Source organism: Peromyscus maniculatus, chromosome 1, assembly GCF_049852395.1.
Source record: "Peromyscus maniculatus bairdii isolate BWxNUB_F1_BW_parent chromosome 1, HU_Pman_BW_mat_3.1, whole genome shotgun sequence".
In the NCBI taxonomy this organism is placed as follows: Eukaryota; Metazoa; Chordata; class Mammalia; order Rodentia; family Cricetidae; genus Peromyscus; species Peromyscus maniculatus.
Genome location: NC_134852.1, coordinates 52,572,265 through 52,597,414, shown reverse-complemented (window position 1 = coordinate 52,597,414; position 25,150 = coordinate 52,572,265). Strand labels below are relative to the sequence as shown.

The following is a 25,150-nucleotide window of genomic DNA, read 5'->3' as shown; positions in this document are numbered from 1 at the left end:
ATCAGCTCTAGTTTGGGTTTTTCTACCCCATCCCTTGTCTTGTGTGGTTTCTGCTCCAGTCAGTTGTGGCTCTCCTATCTGCCTGTGTCTCTGGATTGGGAGGATAGTTTAGCCTCACTGTTCTCATGGATCTGAGAGAATGTTGGTTTTTTAAATAGGTTTTTGTTTTTGTTTGGTTCGGGTTTGGTTTTTTGAGACAGGGTTTCTCCGTGTCATCCTGGCTGTCCTGAAACTCACTCTGTAAACCAGGCTAGCCCCAAACTCACAGAGGTTCTGCCTCCTCCTCCTCCTCCTCCTCCTCCTCCTCCTCCTCCTCCTCCTCCTCCTCCTCCTCCTCCTCCTCCTCAGTGCTGGAATTAAAGGCATGCACCACCGCCTCCCGGCTTAAATTTGCATGCTTTGTAGACACCGACTAGAAGGCAGTATTAGCTCCTCTGTACTTTGGTCTGAAATAGTCTGCATGTCAGGCTGATTGCCCGGCATTCCTTCCCTCTGTTCTTTACCAACCCTGGTCTCTGAAAGTCTTTATTTCTTTTCAAACTGAGAGTTTTCTTTTTAAAAAATGGGAACATTTTTTACATAAAGAATTAAGTCTTAAGTCTGTATCTTGAACATTTGTACAGAGGCCCATGTAGAAGAGAAAGTGGAGTACTTAATCCAGTTCCCACAGTGTCCTTCCTCTCCTCCTCCTCCTCTCAAAAGACTCCTTTCCCCATCCAGAATCACCAGTTCCCACTTCCATCCTCCTGGATTAATGTTCCTATTCTAGAGCGTCACGTCGGTGGAGCTCTACCCTGTCGGTGGCCCCTGGCTTCACTGGCTCAGACACCATGAGCTTTGGCCACATTACCATCTCTGTAGCATCTTTTTATTAGCAATGTTCCCACAGCCAGCTTCTCCCATCAGTTGTCCATGAAGACTTGGGCAGCGTCCAGTCTGGGGGCTAGCAGAAAGCAAGCAAGCATACATTGATGTGTGCACAAGACCTCATGAAGATAAGCAAGGATCTTCATTTCTCTCGGGTAGATGGATACTGAGGGAAAATTGGCTGGGTAATGTGGGACACGTATTTATGAAAAGTCTAAATTTCCAGTGCTATTAATTCCATCTTCTTTCTTTTTCTTTCTTTCTTTCTTTCTTTCTTTCTTTCTTTCTTTCTTTCTTTCTTTCTTTCTTTCTTTCTTTCTTTCTTTCTTTCTTTCTCTCTCTCTCTCTCTCTCTCTCTCTCTCTCTCTCTCTTTCTTTCTTTCTTTCTTTCTTTCTTTTCTTAGCTTGGCAAGCTATGGAAATTCAAGTCCCAGTGTAATTTTGACTGATGACTCCATCAGTAAAGAACAGGTGGTGCCAGCTGCCCTAGGCTTTGGGCAGAGTGTCTGTGCCAAACCCACAGTGAGCTCAGCAGCTGCTTCTGGAGCGTAACTGATGCCTGTGCCCATGTAACTACGCAGCTGCTGCTGCTGCTCCAACTAAATATATCAACTTCGAGCAGCTGGAAGCCATTTAGTGAAGTATTCCCAATATGTCTCTGTTACAGAGCTTGGCAAGAGCTGTGCAGTGATTGGTTCCCTGTTTGAGAAGTGCCCCTCGTGGTTCACAATGCACTGTTCTTTTCTTTTTAGGTATGAGAGTTATTAAAAGTTGCTAACGTTGTAGCAGAACAGACAAACAGCGACATGGTGTGGGCCTTGAGGGGAGTTCAGCCCCAGGGGGCAGAGTGGCTGACCCTCCTTACAGGTCTCAGAGGAAGGGGGAAGGTTCTCTGCCCCATGTTTGAGGGGTAGTCCATGGTAAATGCTTTCAGGCAGGCCGTTCCTGGAGGTGCGGAAGAGCAAGAATCTAGAAAAACAAGTTAATACAGGACCTTTAGACACTGGTGTGCACATAGGTAACATTCGTGAGGGTTTTGTTTGTTTGTTTGTTTAATTAGCCAGGTGAAAGGGGAGCTTACTTAGGATTTTAGTAGTTCTCTCCTGAAGTGACATCCTCATCAGGGGAGTCTTGGGACAGTTATAGTGTGGGAAATCCTGGAGGAGAAGGGTGCTTTTAGGAAAGGGTCCTTCCTCGATGGCCTCCAAGCCTGCTAATATCTAGCTACCTACCATTTTCCCCTCAAGAGTCGAGACCATCAGATCATTTAAATTATTGTAATGGACAGGGAGTCACCCTGCCTACTTCCAGCTAGAAACGGGACGTAGCTGTGTTGAACTTCGTTCTCGCTAGCTGTCAGGCATTGCAGGACAACCAAGGAGATGCGGACAGATGGAGTATGTTCTCACAGGACCATATGCGCATGGGTGGGCAGTTTTGATGGGCGAGAACGTGGTACTTGTGTAATCTCTCAGTCTGGCCAGGGGGACCTGCAGGTAGAGGTGTGTTGGGTCTCTTGCTGAGAGAAGCCAGGGCTGGTTCCTAAGCTTGCCTTTCGGGAGGCGGGTACTGACTGGGCAGCCAGTGTTCACCCCCACTCAGGTGGACAAGAACAGGGAAACTGTGAGGGTCTCCAAAGAGAGAAAATCCGCTGTTACCGAGCAGCTGGGACTTCTCACAGCAAGGAGAGAGCTGGGAAGGAAAGCTGCCCAAGACAGCGCCGTTCCCCAGGAAGAGCCGCAGCCGCTGGCCCGCTGGAGTAGAGGGCTGTTGTCTGTCTGGGTGGGGGTGTTGGTTTGTTTATAATGATCGGCAGAGGGAAGCCATTTTTCAAGGCAGAAAAAGCTGTAATGTAAGAACGGTGTCCATTTGCTACTGTATGGATTACCCAAATATGTAAAGAGTTTGAGACCCATTACGAGCTTTTGGCGAATTAATCAGATAGGGGTAAAAAATAATCATCTTCATAAATATTTAATTCCCTTCCTGATGTGTGATAAATGTCACAGATGGTAAACCAAGTGTCATTAAGTGACCTCAGTCTTGTATATTATTAAAAGGACCAGCCTTAATAATATACTTCCCAGGGGTCAGAAAAGAAACTACAAACGGCGAGAACTATTTTCAGGAAAAGAATCTAAGTACACCAAGCTCTTACGTCCACTTGCTTTAATTCCCTCCTCAGTCTCTAGCTTTACAGTTATAAACCCAAACAATCCCAATGCTCCCCTCCAGCCAGTCACCAGGCCTGAATTCCTGCAAGGTCATAAAGGCAGGTAAGAGTTTCCTCAGGCAGTGACTGTCAGGCTCTTTTACGGCCTGAAAGTGGCGTGGTTAAGGGAGGAGGTCAGCTGAGAGCTAATATCAGTTAGTATATCAAAAAGGGAATTTATGTGCTCAATCTACATTCCTAGGAGTGGTTAGGTAAGGAGTTAGAGGTCTATAAAGTTGGTAAGGCTGTAAGAAAGGAGGGTCCAAGCTAAATTGTGCAAAGCTATTACTTAAGGTCCACCTGACCTAGGTGGTGTCTCCTTGTGGACTAGCATGTGGTGGTCTGGGCTGTTATTTCTGTCAGTCCTTGAAAGTGGCTAAGGGACATATCTGATTCCAGTGCTGAAAGGAGAAAAAAACAGATGTGCCTGAGGGAAGGAAGTCTTTCCTGAGGCTGTTCTCCAAATACCTCAAATGTATATGTCCAAATAGTGATCAGTCCACACTGTTAGCTCTTCTTAGGAAAAAATCAGTTGGGAAAACTATGAAGGCACACGTGATTTTCATAACAGAATACAGCTGATATATAACAAGCCAAATAACACCAAAAGCTCCTTGGCATTTGGCTTCCTCTGAAGGAATTCCTTGATCCCTTCAGGTAGTGGCTTTGCCATAACCAGTTGAGTTCTTATAATATATTCCTGTGGGCTGTAGCACCTGAGATTAAAGGCAATAATAGATTCTGATCTAAGCCCTGGGGACATTCTGACCCAATACTGGGATTTTCAGAAAAGTCCCCTCTCAACTTAGCTTCCAGAAGGTCTGGCAGTGGTAGCGCACACCTTTAATCCCAGTACTAGGGAGGCAGAGCCAGGCGGATCTCTGTGAGTTCGAGGCCAGCCTGGTCTACAGAGTGAGTTCCAGGAAAGGCGCAAAGCTACACAGAGAAACCCTGTCTTGAAAAACCAAAGAAAAAGAAAAAAAGAAAGAAAGAGAATTAGCAGAAACACAGATGAACTTAGTAGTTGGAATGACTAAGTCTGATTCCCATGGAAAACTGGATTGCTGTTGCATGGGGCAGTAGGGGCTGGAGAGCCCTGAGGCTCTCTGGCTTGTCTGTGTTGCTCCTTAGTGGGGGGAATGAGAGCAGTGAAAGTCAGATTTGAAATGACGGTTTAGATCACCCTGCTTGTAAAGATTAAGGACGTGCATAGCCCTTTAATGTCCTGAGGACCCCAGAGTGCTCAAGATGATTCATAAAGTGGTACAGATTCATGTTGAAGGAGGGAGCTGCAGGCATCAAGTATAACTCAAACATAGAGGCTGCTGGTAACTGCGTGTTTATCTTGTTACGTGTGTTTATATATTACCCGTGGTTTATATACATACAAATGTTTAGAAGCTAGCTTTATAACTTTTTGGGTGGGTGGTTTTTTGAGACAGGGTTTCTCTGTGCTGTCCTGGATCTCACTCTGTAGACCAGGCTGGCCTTGAACTCACAGAGATCCTCTTGCCTCTGCCTCCCGAGTTCTGGGATTAAAGGTATATGCCGCACACCCAGCTATAATTTGCTCTTTAGGTAAAAGAATGTTCAGTGTTGTGTAACTAAATTGAAAAGTAATTAATATAGCCACTAATTAGCCAATTACTATTTATAGCCAACTGTTAGGATTGTGCATCTTCTCATTTGCATCTGCAAATTGCTAGGTAGCGAGAGTAGTGTTGTCATAAGGAGTGTACATATGTGTCAGATGGAATGCTTTTATCAGTCATGGCTGTTCTGAGGCCTGGTTAATATGGTTTAATATACCCTTATCCTCTTGTTGGTTATGACAGACAGCCTATAGGAACTGAGTAGCCAGAGGGATGGGCTGCCAATTACAACTTACTGCCTGTGGATTGAAAACTGAGCCATTAATCTTTGGTATGAAATGTGATTGGCCTCTTAAGGGCGAGTGTGATGTGAAGCCTAGTCAGTAGAGGGGCAAGAGGAACACTGATGGGCAAGAGCCTCTCTTCTTGGGACTGGTTGCTGCATTTTGCTTTCTCTTGCTTTTACAGTCATTAGTAGATGTGTATGTGGGACACTCCGTGATGCCCAGCGCCAGCAGTGCCCCAGGGCATAGACTCTACAGACTTGGTCTACACTGGATGGAGTCTGAGTCACCTCTACTTCAGTCCCAACTGTGTAGAAAGCCGTTGTAGTTCCTGGTATATTTTTGAGTCCCAGCAGCAAGGACCACAGCTACCGTTACTCACTCCTTGAGCTAACCCCACTCAGTTCTCCAGTGTTGTGAATGCTGTTCCCCTTGGGCTAGCTCTAGGTTTGAGGGTGGTAGGAGCTCTAGACCCCTGGAATTCCCACTTCTCTATTGTGTAGATGCCACAGGATGAAGGCCAGCAGTGCACCCATGTTTAGGCAGTGTCTTAGAGACAGTCTTGGGCTGAAGACAGTGAGTGGAGTAAGGTTTGCCCTCATCAGAGTACTAACTTTTTGTTTTTTGAGGCAGAGTTTCTCTGTGTAGTCCTGGCTGGCCTCAAACTCAAAGATCCGCCTGCCTCCGCCTCCCAAGTGCTGAGATTAAAGGCGTGCACCACCGCAGCCCAGTGCTTTTTCTTAAGGAAGAACAAACTTACCTTTGAGACGCCGCCTCAGCACTCTAATCTGGGTCCTGCGGTCACCTTTTTACTGAGTAAGGATTAGAGAAGATGGTGGGGATGGGAGACGGTGCAGGAGTGTACACAGCACATAGTTTCTTAACCATTTCCCACCCCTTTCTTTCTCTAAGAAGCCAGAAGAGGAGGAGAGAAGAGCTTTGCATCTATAGACATGGCCAAGGTAAGCCACAAATGCCACTTTTGTCATGAGAAGCTTCTTGGTGTAAATGCTGCTGTGATTCAGGAGTCTCCTCTAGAGCCCTCAGTGACTTGGAGAAGAGGAAGCCATGTTTGTGGGGCAGTTTTCTCAAACCATCCTAGGCATCCGCTTTGTACAGACCATCCCTGGTGCCAGAATTTCCGTGTCCCAGGCTTTTATTCGTGTGGAACAGAATCGTGCTGGTGAACCTGGTCATTCAGCAGAGAGAGAATCTGAGGTTATCTCAGTCTCATCTCCTTGTTGTCCCTTCTAGAGTCGAGGTAGTGACCTTCTCGCTAAAATGGTAACAGCCTGTGGTGTCTGCCCGGCCCCTCCCACTGTTTGTGCAGAAGACACTCAGCTGTTCGTGTTTTCACACTGTTCTGTCTGTCTGTGTGTGTGGCTGGCCCTGTGTTCCTGTTTTCAGTGCAGATGGCGCTGACAGAAACAACTGACTTCGGGACTTGCTTTGGGTCACGATAGTTTGAGGTTCTCCCCCAAAGTGATCTTACTGAATTCTCGTCACAACCCTGTGAGACATCTGTGACTGTGTCGTTAATTCTGTTACATATTCTTTTCTTAAATAGGGTGTCTGTTTCTTCTTTGACGGTTTCACACATAGAAAGTACATTGATCATATGCATCCTCCACTTCCCCCTTCTTCCAGGTAGCCCTATGTCCCCTTCCGGGTTCATGCCTTCATGTCACCTTCCTCCTCCTCCCTCCCCACCCCCCACTGAGTCCGTTAGTGCTGCCTGTTGCAATGTTGACTGGTCTTGCTGGCCTGGCCTTGGGCCGGAAATTAGCCGCAGGGAGTCCATGAGTATGGTCTCCATGTCTCAGCACCCTCCCCATCCTTAAGATCATATTTGTATGGTGAATTACATTTTTTTTATTCATTTTTATTTCATGTGTGGGTATTTTGTCTGTATGTATGTCCTTGCAGTACATGTGTGCCTGATAGCTACTTCTGGAAGCTAGAAGAGGATGGTGGAGTCCCCAGAGACTGGAGTTACAGGCGATTATGGGCTGCCGTGTGGGTGCTGGGAATTGAACCTGCATCCTCTGGAAGAGAGTCAGTGATCTCAACTGCTGAGCCCTCTCCAGCCCCTCTTGTTTCTTTGTTGACGTTGTTCCTTTGACAGTTTCATGCTGGCATAGAATGCATTCTGATAACTCTCTCCTGACCTTCTCGTATCTTCCTCCCATGCCAGACAACACCCTTTATCTGTCCCTTCCCCAGACTCACAACCCTTGGTTTTATTGTGTGGTCCATATAGTTTACCCACGGCTCTCTGTGTGACTCGTGTATTGGTTTGTTGTGAAACAGGGTTTTACTGTGTAGCCTTGACTGGCCTGGAACTTACTTTGTAGACCAGGATGGCCCAAACTCAGAGAGCTCCTCCTCCTGGCTCTGTTTCCCCAATGCTGGGACTAAAAGTGTGCATCACCACACCCAGCTGTGAGTCTTCGAACTTTCCATTGGCACCGGCTGGGTCACCAGTGGGTACACAGCTGACAACAGTGGTCCCCTTTTCCTGTCATTGTAAAAGGAGGACCCTGAGGTTTTTCTCAGACATTTCAGCTGTCTCGCTCTTTTAGCCTCTGTTACCCGGGAGTTGGGGTCCGGCCCCTGTTGTGGTAGCTTGTTGTCTCCTAGTCTTTGGTGTTCCCTTGTTGTATTTGCATATCTATGGCACTGGATGTGTCCTTTCCTTTTTTAACTCTTTCTTGGGCTGTGTTTGTGCGAGGCCTTCCAGAAAGGATGCCCTCATTCCGAAGTACATTTCCTGCAGCTGTTGGCGCAGGTTGGCGTGCAGCCCCTCCAGTAGTTTGTCACAGTTTTAGTTTGCCCCCCTGTAGAAAACCCTTTGGTATCACACTTGAGTTTCCACGGCGCAGAGACTGGCCCTAGGGGCACTGGATGGAGGGCGTGCATGGCCTAGTTCTTTGGAAGGAAAGGAGGAGAGAGGGAACACAGCATGAGATGGGGCTGTCCAGTTAGGTCAGAGGTAGGAGGCTCACGGTGAGACTAGTTTAGATGTGCAGAGACAGACATAAGATTTGTGTAGGTGTGGAGCAGTGAGTGGGCAGTTACAGCTCGGAGTTACAGCTGGGAGGAGAGTGGAGCCGGTGAGGAGAGGGCGCTACGGTGAGGAGAGGGCGCTGTGTGCTGGCATGGGCAGTCCCATGGGGCTGAGAAACACCACTACACGGACTTGCTTTGAAGTCCAAGGAGAGGCGTGCTCAGGGCCACCGTGGGCACCTTTGTCCCCGCCGTGGCCTGTTCACGTGGAAGGGCCCAGCCAGGCTTTCCAGGGAAGTGTCTTCTCCACTGTCCTTTCGATTAGCTTAAGATTTTTGTCTTAACTTCACAAACAACATGTTCGTGTGTGATTTCAGAGCTTGAAGTTCAAAGATGTGGTCATTTACTTCTCTCGAGATGAGTGGGCATGCTTGTACCCGTCCCACAGGAATCTGTACCGGGATGTAATGTTGGAGAATTACAGCAACCTCATTTCACTAGGTGAGTTCATCTACCCACCGAAGTTCAGAACTGCCCTTCCAGAACGTCCATGTTGTTTGTGATGAGTGTTGTTTTGTCTTTAGTTTTCTATGTGGGTGGGTGGTTTACCTGCAGGTATACCTGCGTACCATGTGCATGCCTGGTACCCATGGAAGCCAGAAGAGGCATCAGATCCCCTAGAGTTTGAGTTATAGATGGTTGTGAGCTACCATGTGAGTGCTGGGAATGAACTCCAGTCCTCTGTAAGAGCAGTCGGTGCTCTTAACTGCTGAGCCACCTCTCCAGCCCGTTGATCTGTTTTGTTTCAGACAAAGTCTGCTACGTAGCCCAGAATGGTCTGAAACTCATGACAATTCTCCTGCCTTAGCTTTCTTTACAGGTGCTGAGGTTGTAGGCCTGCGCCACTGCCAAAAGCTTTTGTTGAGTTTTTCATGAACGCTTCAAGTACTGGGCCAAATTAATAATGGTTCACAGATATCACGCACACGTGCATCCAAGCACACACACAGACACACACACACACACACACACACACACACACACACACACACACACAGGGGAAGAGAGAGAGAGAGAGGCATCTTATCTTCTCTTCCCCAGCCCTCTAAAGTTCACTCATTTTGATCTTAAAATATTTTTTTTAATTGGGATGGTGAAGGGCATGCACGTAAGGATCAGAGGACAACTCTGTGGAGTCCATTCTCTCCATCTGTCTCTACATGGGTTCCAAGGATTGAATTTAGGTTGCCAGGCCCAGTTTTTCTTCCTCTCTCTTCTCTCTCTCTCTCTCTCTCTCTCTCTCTCTCTCTCTCTCTAATTGAAAAGAGATTTTTTATAATACAATATATTCTGATTGCATTTCCCTTCCCCCAGATCCTCCCAGACCCTCTCCACTTCCCCACCCACCCAAATTCCACAGCCTTTCTTTCTCTCATTACCAAACAAACCAGGCTAGGACTAAATAAACAAACAGGGAAAAGAAAAAGAAAACAACGGAAAAGCACAGGAAACATAGTGACACTGAGACGCATTTGCACACATAGGAAACCCTAAAATATAAGTGACAGATCTGTGTGGTTAAAAAGAAATAAATAAATAAGTAAATAAATAGAAAGAAAGAAATAAAAAGCCCAGGTGAAGCGTTAGGAGATAAAAAACTCCAACAATCCCATTGAGTTCCTGGTGTGCTGGCCATCTACTGCTGAGCATGAGGCCTGCCCTTAAGTGTGGTTTCTATGCCCAGGGAGGGTCCTTTGGAGAAAACTTCATTTCTCCCTTGCGGGTGGTTGTGAGCTTCTGGGTTAGGAGAGAGGGCTTCTGTCCACTTCCCCTCTCAGGTCTGAGACCCTGTTTTTCTCTCTTGACAGTCATGGACTTATTTTACTATAGTCTCACTGTGTAGCCCTGGATGTCCTTGAACCCACAGAAATCCTCCTTCCTCTGCCTCTAGGGTGCTAGGATTAAAGGCTTGTGCTTCTGTGCCAGGCCTCCTGGACTGAAATTGATTCTGACATGCACAACATAAACTTCCCCTTTTGTCTTTGGACAGGTCTTGCTGACACTAAGCCAAGTGTGATCTCCCTTTTGGAGCGGGGGAAAGAGCCCTGGATGGTTAGGAGGAATGAGACAAAAGAATGGCATTCTGGTGAGTGACGGTCCGTGCACCTGGCGAGACCAGGCAGTCTGTGAGAAGGAAGGCAGCACTCTAGGTGCTGCTGGGAAAGCTCCCTGGCAGCCGAAGCCTGCAGTCTGGGGAGAAAGGGTGTTCTAGAGCTCATAAACATGCCAGGTGTGGCAGTGCATACATGTCATCCTTGCCAGGGAACGGTGAGGCGGGGATTGCTGGGGCTTGCTAGACAGCCAGTTTAGCATATGCCTGAGCTGCAGCCTAATGAGAAACTGTCTCAAAGGATACAGATGTTGTTCCTTAGGAAGATTCTCAGATTGCCCTCTGGCCACTGTGTGCATACATGCAGGTTTCTCTTTATGCTAAATTCCGTCAGTGGTAGAATTCAACAGTGAAAACTTTTAGGTCTAGGCTTTTCATGGGTGAATGAAAAAATGAGAACATGACCGCTCCATGGTATGGTTGAGGAGAAAGTTTTTAGTATAGATATGAGAGAGAGCACAGTCAGAGTCATCCAGAAGGGTCCAGACAGAACATGGCCAGCAGACTGAACTAGGCCATGAGAGGAAGGGGTCGGGGAGGGGACCAGGATCCAAGAGCCAGGAGCAAGCCAGAAGACCAGGAGAGCAGGAGCACCAAGGAAACACATAGCCAGAATGGCTGGGTTTATAGAAGAGAAGCTGGGGGGGGGGGGCGGGGGGGCGGAGCTGGGGGGGGGCGTGCACAGCCAGGATGACTGTCACAGGTACTTGCCATACTGAGAGATGGTGGGAGGACCTGGCGGCCAGCATCTGCCTTGATGTATTAAATAGGCACCTCAGCCATCTGTCCTGAGTTTCTTTGAGACCTAACAATGGGGAGAATTTTTAATCTGTCTTCATTAATGTGTATTCACATGTGCCTGCTTGTCTGTATGTGCACATGCATGCAGGTGCCCAAGAGAGCTGGGAGAGATCTCTGGATCCTCTGGAACTGGGGAGGTTACAAGAGTTTAGAGTCACCTGATGTGGGTGCTGGGAACTGAACCCAGGTCCTTTGCAAGAACAGCAAGTGCTCTTAACCACTGAGTCATCTCTGCAGTCCCCACATTTTTTATTATAACTACTAATTCATAATCTTTGTTACAGAACTACTCATATGTTCTGGTTACTCTTGAATCTGTCTTAGTAGTTTTTCATTTAAGAATTTGTGTGTTTTGTCTAGGCTATCTGATAAATTGGTTCAGAGTGGTTCCTTACAGCCCTTTTTATGGATGTGAGGGGTCACTAGTGGTCTCCTTTCATTCTTGAGCTTGGAGCCGTGAATGTCTTCTCTTGTTTCTCTTAAAGGTTTGTCAGCTTTAGTCCCGCTGGTCTATCTATTGCTTTCTCTGTTCTTTAGTTTGTTGATGTCTGCTGACTTGGCGGTCTCCCTCCCGTTGGCGTTAGCGTTAGTTTGCTCTTTAGACTCTGGTTCTGTAAGATTTGCAGCTAGATTGTTATAGATTCTTTTACTGTAGTTCTTAGTTACTTTCTCAGTGGTTGCCCTAGCAACTGTTGTATTTGACAGGGTGCAGTAGGAACTAAGAAGTGTAATCAGCACTTTAATTTCAAACAGTTTAGAAGCCAGGCATCCCACAGCTATAATCAGTACTCTGGAGGCCAAAATGGGGCTCATGCTTTCTAGACTATCCTGGGCTAGTGATACCCTGACTCAGAAAGAAATAAGATCGAGGCACAAACTGTGGAATATGGGCAAGCTCTTCGAGTTGGAAAGGAAAGAGAAGAATAGTTTCCCAAACGCCTTTGATGTATTTCTCCTACTGGTTCCCACAGACATTTGTAAGACAACAGGCTCATAAACTTCCCCTTCCTGCTGTGCAGGACCTTGAGATCAGGGGATTGTGACTGACGAGAACTTCTTTCCCAAGTCTTCTGGGGAAGCAGACAGCTGCTTGTGTGCACAGCCTTTTATATTCCCAGAAACATAGATTGTCCAGATATGTGATTTCCTTTCTAACTCCTGGTTTACTAAAAGCTAAAACCATAGCATTATGCTGCTACAATATTACTAGCTGTTTGCTAGTAATGTTCTAGGGTGAGACTTCCTGCTTCCTGCCCCCAGTCCCTGGTTTCACATCCCCTGAAGCTGAAGTGACAGGCAGTTGTGAGCTGCCAGACTCAAGTGCTGAGAACTGAACTTGCTCCCCTGCTAGAGAAATACACGCTCCTAACCGCTGAGCCGTCTCTTCAACCCCACCCAGTATTTTCCTATTGCAGATTTAACAATGAACAAGTGAAGGCCCCATCCAAGCAGATTTATTGTATGTTCTATTGAGGGAATACTAGTTATATACTTATTTAAAGTGTAGTAAGCATTCTCATCAGACTTCCTTTGGGGACCTCCAGCCCCCAAATAATAACACAGAGACTTATTAATTATGAAAGTTTGGCCTTTAGCTTAGGCTTGTTTCTAACTAGCTCTTATAACTTAAATTAACTTGTTTCTATTAGTCTACATTTTGCCACATGGCTCTTTACCTCTCCTCCATTCTGTACATCTGACTCCCTCCGTGTCTTGCTGACATCTCCGTGTGCCTAGATTCATCCCTGAGTTCTCTGTCTGAAAGTCCTGCCCAACCTCTCCTGCCTAGCCCTTGACCACTCAGTTCTTTATTAAAAACAATCAGGTACCTTAGGCAGGTGAGACAAAACACAGACACATCTTCATGCAGAGTAAACAAATATGCTGCAACATTTAAGTGGCGATAAAATACTGAAGCATTGTGTTTAAAGTCAGAAGGATGAGGTCTAGCTCTGTTACATGGGACTGAGTTGGGATGGTTGTCTGAGGAAGGACATGGATGCAGCAGGGAACGAAGAGAAGGGTCCAGGAGGGAGCGAGTCAGGGTGGTGAGAACAGCAGTGCATGGAGGACATGAGCTTAATGATTGTCCGCAGGAAGCTAGTGGAGGACTTGGGATGGTAGGTGTAACAGACACACATCAGCAATGCCTTTGCTGTGAACTTCACTTTCCCCAACATCCGGGCCCTGAGGATGGGGGTGTGTAGGATTTGTAGTGGAGAGTGAGGGCCATGGGGACCCACTTTACCCCATCGTCCAGGCCCTGAGGATGGGGGGTGTGTAGGACTTGCCACTAGATCACCTTCCAAGCAGTAGACACGGGGAAGCCAAATTCCAAGGCTGTCTAGAGAATGTAGTGTTTGCTCTATATTACTGTTGCTGAGCTTTAAAGTGTGTATCATCCCAGAGGAGACTCAGCCCTGGGGCCCTTACCATTTAGTTGAGAAAAGAGGGGCATCTAGCCAAAGAAAGCCAGGTGGAAGAGCTAGTGTGTAAGAGGGAGATCAGAGTGGTCCGCAGAACCCTGAGAGCGGCTTTAGTTGAGTAAGAAAGGGACAGAGGACAAGATGTGTGGTGTAAGAGCAGAGGGGAGGAACTAACAAGGGGAGAACAAAGTACAGTGACATATTTGTGTGGAGATGCTGTACCAAAACCCATCGCTTTAAATGCTGACCTTAAAGAAAAAGGAATCGCAACTGGTAGCTAAGAGAGTAGTTGAGAGAATTAACTATTTGAATTAGCTACAGAGAAGTTATGAGAGGAGGCCAGGTGGTGGTGGTACATGCCTTTAATCCCAGCACTAAGGAGGCAGAGGCAGGTGGATCTCTGTGAGTTCGAGGACAGCCAGGGCTACACAGAGAAACCCTGTCTAGGGAGAGAGAGAGAGAGGGAGAGAGAGACAGACAGACAGAAGTGAGACATTTGAAACTAGTTACAGTAGAGTGACAGGGACAAAACTTACTGGATTTTAAGAAGAGGCGAAACCGTGGAAAATATATTTGAGGAGCACACAAGGTTGCCCAGCATCATGATGGATGAAGAGTAGGGCAAATAGAACACGACGTGTACTGTACAGTTGAGGGAATGGAATTAAGTATACTTTTTCATGTTTGAAAATTTTCACAGTACTAGAAAATACCAGATGACATGTAATAAATGTGCTTTACAAAAATAAGTGTGGAGAGTGGTGAGCACCTTCTTCTGTAACGATCGTAAGTAGCCGTGACTGGAGGCTGGGGTAAAGCAGCTGAGTGAGCGGTATTGATATCTTAGGGGAGGGATCTACCAGCAGATTCTGAAGGAGTCTGTAAAGAGCATGCAGTCGGCCAGAGAGCTGGAGCAAGGTTAGCTAAGGTCGGAAACAGATACTGAAGGGCAGATTTTGGAACAGTTCTTTTTCCTATGTGTATGTGTATGTGCCTGCTTGTCTGACTGTGTACCCCAGGCATGCAGTGCCTGTGCAGGCCAGTGAGTCAGAGTCCCTGAAGTTACAGTGCTGAGAGCCAAACCCACGTCCTGCATGAGAGCAGCAAGTATTTCTAACTGCTGGGCCTTCTTCTCTCCAGCTCCGTTAAGAGACGTTGTAGATTGGTTTATTTTATGTGTTTGAGGATCTTTGCCCGCACAGATGTATGTGCACTACTTATATTCCTGGTGCCTATGAAGGTCAGAAGACGGCATTGGGATCCTTGGATCTGGAATTATAGATGGTTGTAAGCCACCTTGTAGGTCCTGTGAATCAAACCTAAGTCACCTACAAGAGCAGCAAATATTCTTAACTGCTGAGCCATCTCTCCAGCAATAGATTTGTTTTTTATTTTGAGTCTGTGTGTGTGCACCTGTGAGTATAGCATTAAATCTTCTGGAGCTGAAGTAAAAGATGGTTGTGAGCCGCCTGGGGTAGGTTCTAAGACTCAAACCTGGGGCCTCTGCAAGAGCAGCAAGTACTTGTAACCTCTGAGCTGTCTCTTAGCCCCCTTGTGGAGGATGTTATTAAGTGAGGAAGAGGTTCTGACAGGACAGTGCTATGATCTCACTTTCTTTCCTCCCTGGTTTTTCAAGACAGGGTTTCACTGTGTAACAGTCCTGGCTGTCGTGGAACTTGCTTTGTAGACTAGGCTGGCCTTGAACTCAGAGAGATCCACTTGGCCTCTACCTTCCTAGTGCTGGAATTAAAGGTGTGCACACCACTGCCCGGCTGATGTGTTTTTAACAGCAACGTTCTAACTACTATGTGGAGAGGAAATAGGGAATGTCAGCAGAGCTAGCAGGACACACAGCATGGTTCACACACAGCGTGGTTCACACACAGCATGGTTCACATACAGCGTGGTTCACACACAGCGTGGTTCACACACAGCCTGGTTCACACACAGCGTGGTGTAACTCTTTAGCCAATAATGGCTCATAACAAGATGGTTGAGCACATGGTCCGACGCTGGAGACAGGAGCTGTTGTGACTCTGCCTTGTGTGTTCTCTTAGCTTTCTTGGGCAGTTCCTGATACCGTGTTTTGAATAAGTTTCCTATCTAATTTGGATGCCCCCCAGAGTGGAAAGAACATAACCTTCCCCTTCCTTTTTGAGCTCTCTTCATAGTTTCTCATCGCACACCCCTCTCCCTCTCCAGATTTCAATGCTATGTTGTGAGTTGTTTCAATTTTCATTGCCTTCAGCTGTCGCTTCCAGCAATATTCCCTTCTGAAGTTTGAAAATGACCTTCCACTTTCTTATTATCTTACAGACTGGGCATCTATAAGAGAAGGCAAGAACTTACTTCCAGAGGACGGTTACAAAATTAAATCATTGCAACAAAAGATGGCAGAAAACCATACACGCTCCAGCCTTGAGGACAGCGGGGCCAGAGGTAACAGAGAAATCACAGGCCAGTTGGAGAAGCAGCAGGACCATCAGGAGGGACAGTTGAGACAAGCTGTAGTGACCTCCGTCGAGAGGCCAAGTTCCATCCAATGCACAGTCCATAGAGAAGCTCAGCCTTCAGAACAACCTTGTAAATGCAAGAAATGTAAGAAAACATTCATGTGCCAATCATGTCTCATTGAACACGAGCAAATTCACGATAAAGAAAAAGGCACTGGGTGTGCACAATGTGGGAAAGTCTTTAACTGTAGGTCAGACTTGATTATGCATCAAAAACTTCATGAAAGCAAAAAAAGCAATGAAAATAAGAAAAGTGCCCTTATTTGTGGTTCTGACAGTTTGAAACCTCAGAGTACTCACAGTAGTGAGAAACCTCATAAGTGTAAGGAATGTGGGAAAGGGTTCCATACTACCTCACAGCTCAGTCACCATCAGAAGTTGCATATAGGTGAGAAGCCCTACAAGTGTCAGGAGTGTGGGAAGGCTTTTCCATCTAATGCACAGCTTAGTCTTCACCAGAGAGTTCACACTGATGAGAAGTGCTTTGAGTGTAAGGAGTGTGGGAAGGCCTTCACCCGGCCCTCACACCTCCTTCGTCACCAGCGGATCCACACTGGTGAGAAGCCTCATGTGTGTCAGGAGTGTGGGAAGGCCTTTCGTTACGACACTCAGCTTAGTCTTCATCAGCTAACTCATGCTGGGGCACGACGCTACGAGTGTAAGGACTGTGACCGAGTGTATAGTTGTGCCTCACAACTCACTTTACATCAGATGGTTCACACCGGGGAGAAGCCCCACAAGTGTAAAGAGTGTGGGAAAGGCTTTATCTCTGATTCGCATCTTCTTCGACATCAGAGTGTTCACACTGGTGAGAAGCCCTATAAATGTAAGGAATGTGGGAAAGGCTTTCGTCGTGGCTCAGAACTTGCCCGGCATCAGAGAGCCCATGCTGGTGATAAACCCTATAAATGTAAGGAATGTGGAAAGTCATTTACATGTACTACAGAGCTCATGAGACACCTGAAAGTTCACACTGGCGACAGACCCCACAAATGTAAGGAGTGTGGGAAGGCTTTCATTCGAAGATCAGAACTAACCCATCATGAAAGAAGCCACAGTGGTGAGAAACCCTATGAGTGTAAGGAATGCGGGAAGACTTTTGGCCGGGGCTCAGAGCTTAGTCGACACCAGAAAATCCACACTGGGGAGAAGCCCTATAAGTGTAAGCAGTGTGGGAAGGCCTTCATTCGTGGTTCTCACCTTACCCAACACCAGAGAATCCACACAGGACAGAGGAGTGAATGAAGAAACAACTGCCGTCAGGAAATTCATACAGTTCAAAACCCTGTGATGGCTAACAAGTGTGGGAAGACAACATCATAGGGTTTCTCAGCAACGCTAGAATTCATACTCAAAGACCAATGAGGGCCAGAAACAATTGGACACTTGTCACCAGTAAGAAACCTCACAATTACAGAAATCGGAAGTGACTCAATTGTTCCAGAACTTACCGTGAGGCTTTAGTTTATGAAAAACTGGAAATTTCCATGAATGTAAAGAAAGTAGGAAGGCCCTTTCAGTGGCCCAGAGCCAAATATGCCTCAGAGAATTCATACCAGGGAAAAACTGAGGCAGCAATAATGTCAGAAGTTAGTCGTTAGCCCTCAGAGGAGAAAATTCATAACCACCATACCAATGTGATCTTTCATACTGACGGCCACACTTGTATTAAAAATGCAGCACATTCTTCCTCCATCCCACTCAACTTTTAAGAAATATTTGCGAGTTTATTCTGTGCAATGAATTTGAACTGAGGAAGTGTAGGAAAGGACTTAACCATGTTTACTTTGTGCTTGTCCTCACTCAGAGTTCGCACAGGGTGAATTACTGACTTCAGATTCTTTTATAAATTAGTAATGTTAGTGTCATGTATCAAGTTATACTGTGAGGATGGGTATAGTTTGTGGAATAGCATCCAGCAGGGCATGGTGGTGCACACCTGTAATACAAGCCCCTGGAGCCAAAGGCAGGAGGATCACAAGTGAGGCTAGCTTGAAGAATGCTTCAAGAACAAAAAGGTATGCCAAAGATAGCTGCTTTCCTTGTTATTTTCAAAATTGTGAACTTTTATGTAACAGTCTTATAAAAGGAAAGCCTTACATGTCCAGTGCTTGGAGGGACATGTTGCATTGTCTCCTTGACTGTTACAGAATCCTTTTGAAGAAAAACTGAAAGTTTCCATTCATAGTGTGCCCTTCTGCTAGTCAGAAGGTCCAGGGTTAAACGTAGTCCCATTGGGGGAGGTGGGGAGATTTTGATGACACAAGTGTTGTGTAGGAGATGAAGATGAAATTATCACTGAACTAAGGCCAGGTGGACAAGTGGAGACTGTAGGTTTGCCTGTCTGCAGGCGTCACCACTCCCCCTCTGCAGTGTCCCCAACCACTCAGTCTGCTGCTCCTGGCTAAGCACTTGGCCCCCTGTGTGATAGAGGGATCTGAGCACAAGTCCACAGTGGACTTCAGCAACAAGACACAGAAATGGTCCTAGCTGCAGGGAGCGCATCTGTACACCAGGTGGCGCCTGATTTGTGTTGCAGTCACAAGGCCATGAGGCTGAGATTGTCATGGGAAAGACATTGTCATTGACATTGTGGCTTCATGAAACCATGAACTGCCCTTTCCCTGAACTTGCAGAGTAAGAAATGAATAATTGAAAATAAATACTTAGCTCTACAGTATACCTAACTCTTGGGAAATTACCATTTTAAAATATTTTTACATATACAGTTTCAGTAAGATATATATATATATATATATATATATATATATATATATATATATATATATATATATATTCAGCTTTTATAGTATATCTGATATAGAGAAGCATTATTTCCCAAAGTATTTTCTTAGCCATATTATTGAAATATATATTTAGTTTTGATTTAGTAAGTATAGGATGTTTACTTAAAGCATTTGATCATGTATTTTTATATCCTGCTTTTTACAATATATCTTAAATCTTGGAAAAGTTTTGTTTTCCTGACTGAAGTTTAGAATGTGCTTAAGGAACTACACTAATTCCTGTATAACCGAGTCATCTGACAGCTGAAAATCTTCTACCTCTTCAGGACACAAGGCACTCACATCTGGGAAGGGAGCAGACATTTTACCAAATTTGGAAAAGGGCAGCATCTGAAATCAAGTCAGCTATTTACAAGCCCATTGTACTTAGTAGAGGGTATTCTGATTAGACCAGCAAGGCTCGTCAGAAGCCCAGCAAAAGAGGACCATGGTGCTTTGTGCAGATGTGTTTGTGGACATGTTAATAAGGAGAGAATAAGGCAGGAACTTGATTGAGAACAGCAGGTACCTGCTGTGAAGGGAAACTCCCTCCCTCCCTGTCTACAGACTTCCACTTGAGAACAGTCGCCATCTAGTGGAGTTCATCTGCCTCACACTGTAGAACAGTAATGCATGTGATAAGTAAAACTCCTAATTATTGGAAAGACTACTGCGGGACAATTTATAACGGAATTCAGGTAGTGAGTAGGTGTGTTATGTGCACACGTGTGTGGAGGCCAGAGGTCCACCTAAGATGTCCTACCTCAGAAGCCATCCCCTTGGTGGTGTGCCACAGGGCCTCCTGAGGAGCTGGGGCTTGCCCAGTAGGCTCAGCCGGCTGACCAGTGACCAGGGGCCCACTCGGCTCTGTAGCCTTACATTGGAATTAAAAGCAGGTGCCACATCACCCGACTTTTCCTTCTGTGGGTTTTGGGAGCTTTGGGGCTCGGGTCCTCATGTCTGTACGGCAGACACATTACTGACTGAGCCGGCTCTCAGCCCATCACAGTGTTTCTTAAGGGAGAAATGATTACTGGGTGGCAATCTGCACTGCTATAGTAATTTAATAAATCTATCTAAAGTTTTAACTAGTCTTCTAAAAAGAGAACTTGCACATTTTATAGGAATTAATTAATAAGAGCAGTTTTTTAAAAGGTGATATTAGTACTGATTTCAGTGTTGGAAGAATAACTCTTTAATTTTCTGTTCATGTATACATACTTTTTCCAAGACTTGAATGTCCTCTCCCAAATGTATGTATCATGACGCCCTGAAAGCAAGAATATGCTACACAGATTTCTTTAGAGAAACGGCACTGACCACACTGTCTGAAGTGTAGTCGCGGAAGCTGTGCGTCCGTTCTCACTCTGGTTGGGGCACACACCCATGCTTAGACCCGGCTTGGAAACAAGTTATGGGAGTGTATTGAATGGGATCGTGGGTACACACAGAGGGGGCAGCCTCCTTTTCTCACATGGTGGTAATATACTGTAGACATCTTTCTAGCCGGTGCTTACAGATCTAACTAGCGTCACATAATTCACACAAGTCATGTGTGTGGAGCCCATTCTTTACCACGAATGTTCAGGTTAGTTTTACCATCAACAGTGAGTTCAAGACACAGGTATTGCCTCATATTGGTGTTTCTGCTTCTGTAAAGCAGGTGAATTCCTGCCAGTTGAATCCCTTGCCTTAACATAGTAGACTTAAACTGTACTCAGTGCCTTATTGTTTTTGTGTGAAGGTCTCAGTATCTCAACAGAAACTGTGTCAACCAGGACTGAAAATGTGCCTTCCATTTGCACTTCCTTAACCGCCAGCAAGGCTGAGCATCTTCCGGGCCTGTGGGACATTTGAGCTTTGTTTCTGTGAATTGCACATTGTTATCAGTCTCCCTTTGTAAAATCGGAGTTGTTTTTTTCAGACATTTGTAGAAACACAGCTAGGAGATCATATTACCATATTAGCAATTTATTGTCTTAGTCTAGCACATGTCATTTGCCCTTGTTTATATTAAAAGTTACCAAATGTTTTATGAAGGGCCAGACACTATTTCAGGCTTTGGGGACCTGTTTTCATGCGATCTTTGCAGCATGGAAGCGTATCCTGTGTGAAACAGTGGTTCTCAGCCACTTGTACCACACCCCAGGAGACATTTGCCTATGTCCACAGGCATTTTTGTTTGTCACTTTAAAGATGATTGCTGCTTGTGTCTTGTGGACAGAGGCCAGAGATCCTTCTCAGTGTCTTGTGATGCACACTGTAGTCCCCAAAGCAAAACGATGTTGCACTCCGAAAATGGCAGTCACGTTTCTGGCCAAACGGAACTGGACTCCACTGTGTCGACGAAACATTCACAGAGGCAAGCGGCCGCCGTAGTGCGCCTGCAGGTGTGGTGGTCTCGCCCTGTGTTAGCTTTGGTTGTGTGCTGTTTTGCTGGCTTTGTTTTCTGAATTATCTTTTATCCCAAGTTTTCTGTATTTTATGGCCTTAAATCTTCCTTCCTAAAAATTCAGAGGATCAGTAGCATGTGTGTAACAATGGCCCAGTATTTTTCAAGCATGAGTTTTTGTTTGCTTAGTTTTGGTTGAAATTACATTTAATAAATCATTTCAGAAAAATATGATGAAGTCTCACTTTGCCTTTGTGAAGCTCTATTTCCTGTGCCTGAAGAGGTGAGAGCCTCGTGCACTGGGTGTGCAAGATCAAACTCAAGTGTACACATGGGTGATGCATGACCTGTTTGACTTCGGAGTACCAGCCTTCTGTAACTTTAGGACAGTGTGAGGGATTGACAAGGACAGACCTAATGTTGTGCTTGCTCTTTTCCATTTTTTTTTTTTTTTTTTTTTTTTTTTGGTTTTTCGAGACAGGGTTTTTCTGTGTAGCTTTGCGCCTTTCCTGGAGCTCACTTGGTAGCCCAGGCTGGCCTCGAACTCACAGAGATCCGCCTGGCTCTGCCTCCCGAGTGCTGGGATTAAAGGCGTGCGCCACCAACGCCCGGCGCTCTTTTCCATTTTTATGTATTAGATTTACTGAGAGAACAACAGAAGCAGATAACATTTATGTATTTTAAGCACTGAGGGATTTAATAAAGATTTTTCATTTAAAGAACATTTAGCAAACCAAGGAGCCATGCTTACAAGCTACACAACTTAGAAAGAAAGTCTAAAAGATACAGGCCTGATGTATGGTGGACCTAATGATGTACCATGGGCCTGATGATGCACTGTAGGCCTGATGTACTGTGGCATGAGACAGGAAGTACCACACTTCCACTGTTCCAAGGATGAAGGATGAGAGGCTGCACACTGAGCACCTCAAGAGGAACATGCCTGCTGCCCAGGCGTGTGCCAGCTGGAGAGTCTAAGTTGCATCTGCCAGAAGCAGTGGAGTCCTAGTAAAAGGTGACTGTTTCTGACCCGATGTCAGGCCCACGGGGAGTTCCGAAAATGGCAGAGGAAGTTGCAGATCCAGAGAGGAGGCCTGAGGTGGCCCAGAGTAAGGTGCATGGGCACAGGGAGTTCCACAACCCCAGCGCTAGCTACAGACCAGGCAGGAGGCCAGAGCTGACTGAGGACAGTACCTGACCTCAGAGAGGACTAGGGCTAGAGTCTGGCTATAAACACCAGCCCCTCAAAGGAAAACAGCACCTCAGCCCCTTGACTAAGTCCTCGCCTGAATATTTTACACTCCACTGGAAAAAAGAAAACTTGAATTTCTAGAAGATATGAAAAGCAAAACATTAACTCCAAATATGCAAGTCCCATTGCAGAAACATAACATCATAACATACACATCTTCTCAAAAAAACTACTAAACCTATAATGATGGCTCCCAATGAAAACGATTTGGAAGGATTGGGGGGGGGGGGCTGAACAGTTATAATTACCCTTTTAAACAACTCAAGGAAGACATGAATGTACTCCAAGAAAAAAAAGAAAGGACGTCAATCCAATATAGAATAGAATTCAGTAAAAAGATATAATTAAGAAAAACCAAACCGAAATTATTCTGGAAATGAAAAACTCTGTAAGCCAGATTAAAGGTCCAGTGGAAACCCTTAGCAATAGAGTGGGTCACATGGGAGATAGTACAGGGCTGGAAGACAAGGCAGAGGGATGGGGACGCTCAGGAAAGGTCAAATGTATTTTTTAAGTAAAAAGGGGCTGGAGAGGAGGCCTTGGTGGTTAAGAGAACAGGCTGCTCTTCCAGAGGACTTGAGTTCAATTCCCAAAGCCCCCATGGTGGCTCAAAATCCATCCAGTCCCAGGGAGCCAATGTCCTGGCCTGGCCTCTGTGAACACCAGGCCCACAAGTGGTGTACATCTATACATATAGGCAAAACAGCCATACCCATGAGATGCAGAATACAGAGTACTGCAAGCCACAGGAATATACTATAGAGATTCAGCTGTATATAATAAAGCTATACCTAGAAAAATCATGGAATTTTTCTAGAGAGAAGCCATTTATCAGGGAATACTTAATGCTATTCAGCTTTGAATATATCAGCCATCTTCTGCTATGAAATTCTTGTACACACAGACAAAAAGTGTAAGCTTCTCAGACCTGCTGATCTACTAGGTAACACCTCTACAGAGCCTAGGAGAAAAGCAGAAAGTAGATGCATAGCTTTGTTTCTTCTGCAAATGAAGCTCAGACTTTCCTTTCCCCAGACTGACCAAATGGCATTCCAGAGCATTTGCCTCAGAACAAAGGTTTTTTTGCATTTCCAGGTGCCAGTGAAGGCTGGGGCAGAATTCCTGGTTGAGAGTCAAGTGGCTGGAGAGAAAGGGACAAGGCAGATCTTCTGCAGAGAATAAGGGTTGGCTCAGGTGAGGAGAGTAGGAAAAGAAATGAGCACGGATGGAGAAACTGAAGATGAAGATGAGATCGAAAACGTAAGGAATATAAGGGTTTAGTTAGGGCTATGAGAGGACAGAAAGAGAAGGGACAGAAGAACTGAGTGTCAGGACGGATCTGAAGTTTGTAGAGAGAAGTTTGTTATAGAGAAATAAAGTAAACAGACATCAGAAATTGGTGTACGTAGATTCTTTCCCCTCAGGATTCTGGGAAGGATTTTCTCAGGGCAAGCCCCTGGGAAAATCCTGATAATAGGGTTCTTATGCACCATGAAAACACCAAATCTTCTAATTACAGACATAGAAGAAGGAGAACACAAACAGATTTTTAAGTCTCAGTATTTAAAAAAAAAAAAAAAAGTCAAAATTCAAGGACCAGATAGATGGATTCACTGAGAATTCAATCTCCCTGATGAGCATAGATACAAAAATTCTCAATACTACTCAACAAATGGAATGCAGGGTCATATTTTCAAAGAGCATGACAAAGTTGGCTTTATTCCAACAATGCAGGGATGGATCATCTTATGTGTATATCAGTAAGTGTAATTTATGGTGCACATATAGACAAGCAGACATACACATAAAATCTTAGAAAATACATAACTCTTTAAAAGGACTATGTATGACAGGCCTATAGTAAGCATTATACTAAGTAAGAAAATTTTAAATACTCCCACTAAGTCAAGAACACGTCACTCCATCCACTTCTAGTCAGTGTAGTGCTTGAAGTCCTAACTAGAGCAATTCAACAAGAGAATGAAATAAAAGGGATACAGACAGGAAAAAAGAAGAGAAAGTATCCCCTTTTGCAGATGATAGGAGTCTGTACACTAAGATCCTAAAGACTCCACCACAAAATTCTTACAGCTGAGAAACCAAAGTGACAGGCTACAAAATCAACACACAAAAATCAGGACTTCCCACATACCAATAGCAAACAGATACGCTGAAAGGAATTCACAATAGCCACAAAAATAAAATGAAATGCGTGGAATAAATGGAACCAAGGTAACAAAAGATGTCTAAAGCTTTAAGACACTGAAAAAGAAAATTGAGGAAGACACTAGCCAATGGAAATATCCCCCAATGCCTAAGGGTTGGGATAATTTAGTCTTATGAAAATGGCCATTCTGACAAGTGCAATCTACAGATTTAATGCAATCCCAAACAAAATTCCAAGACCATTCTTCACAGGCACAGAAAAACATTCCACAAATTTATATAAAGGCTTAAAAAACCAACCATAGCCAAAGCAGACCTGAGTAATGAAACTGCTGGAGGCATCAGCATGCCTGGTTCAATTTATACCACAGAGCCATGGTGATAAAAACAGCATGGCGCTGGCACAAAACAGACACAGATCGATGGAACAGAACTGGGGACCCAGATACAAGTACAGGCAACTACAGTTACCTGAGTTCTGACAAAGAAAAGACAGTGTCTTCAGCAACTTGTGCTGAGAAAGCTAGATTTCAACATGAAGGGAAACATGAAAGTAGGAAGGGACAAGTTGGGGAAAGAAGAGGATCATCCAATGTGAGGGTAGGATGGGGGGGATTAGGGCTGGATGTGACCGAAGTACATTATATAAATGTATGAAATAGTTTTAAAGGGCTGGACAGATG

At 45.3% G+C, this 25,150-nt stretch overlaps 1 protein-coding gene across 3 annotated transcripts in view; it reads left to right on the top strand.

Annotated features, from left to right (window-relative positions):
- Positions 1 to 21,280, top strand: part of Znf568 (zinc finger protein 568) — a 56,507-nt gene extending 35,227 nt beyond the window's left edge. For 2 of the 3 annotated variants that reach the window (XM_016000584.3, XM_076545965.1), the window contains 4 exons: positions 5,868 to 5,917; positions 8,339 to 8,462; positions 10,012 to 10,107; positions 15,675 to 21,280. In XM_016000584.3, the coding sequence (XP_015856070.1) occupies positions 5,868 to 5,917; positions 8,339 to 8,462; positions 10,012 to 10,107; positions 15,675 to 17,116 (1,712 nt within the window). In that variant the 3' untranslated portion in view covers positions 17,117 to 21,280. The remainder of the gene's footprint in view (positions 1 to 5,867; positions 5,918 to 8,338; positions 8,463 to 10,011; positions 10,108 to 15,674) is intronic. The other variant, XM_016000585.3, reaches the window with a different exon arrangement.
- The last annotated feature ends 3,870 nt before the right edge of the window (positions 21,281 to 25,150 follow it).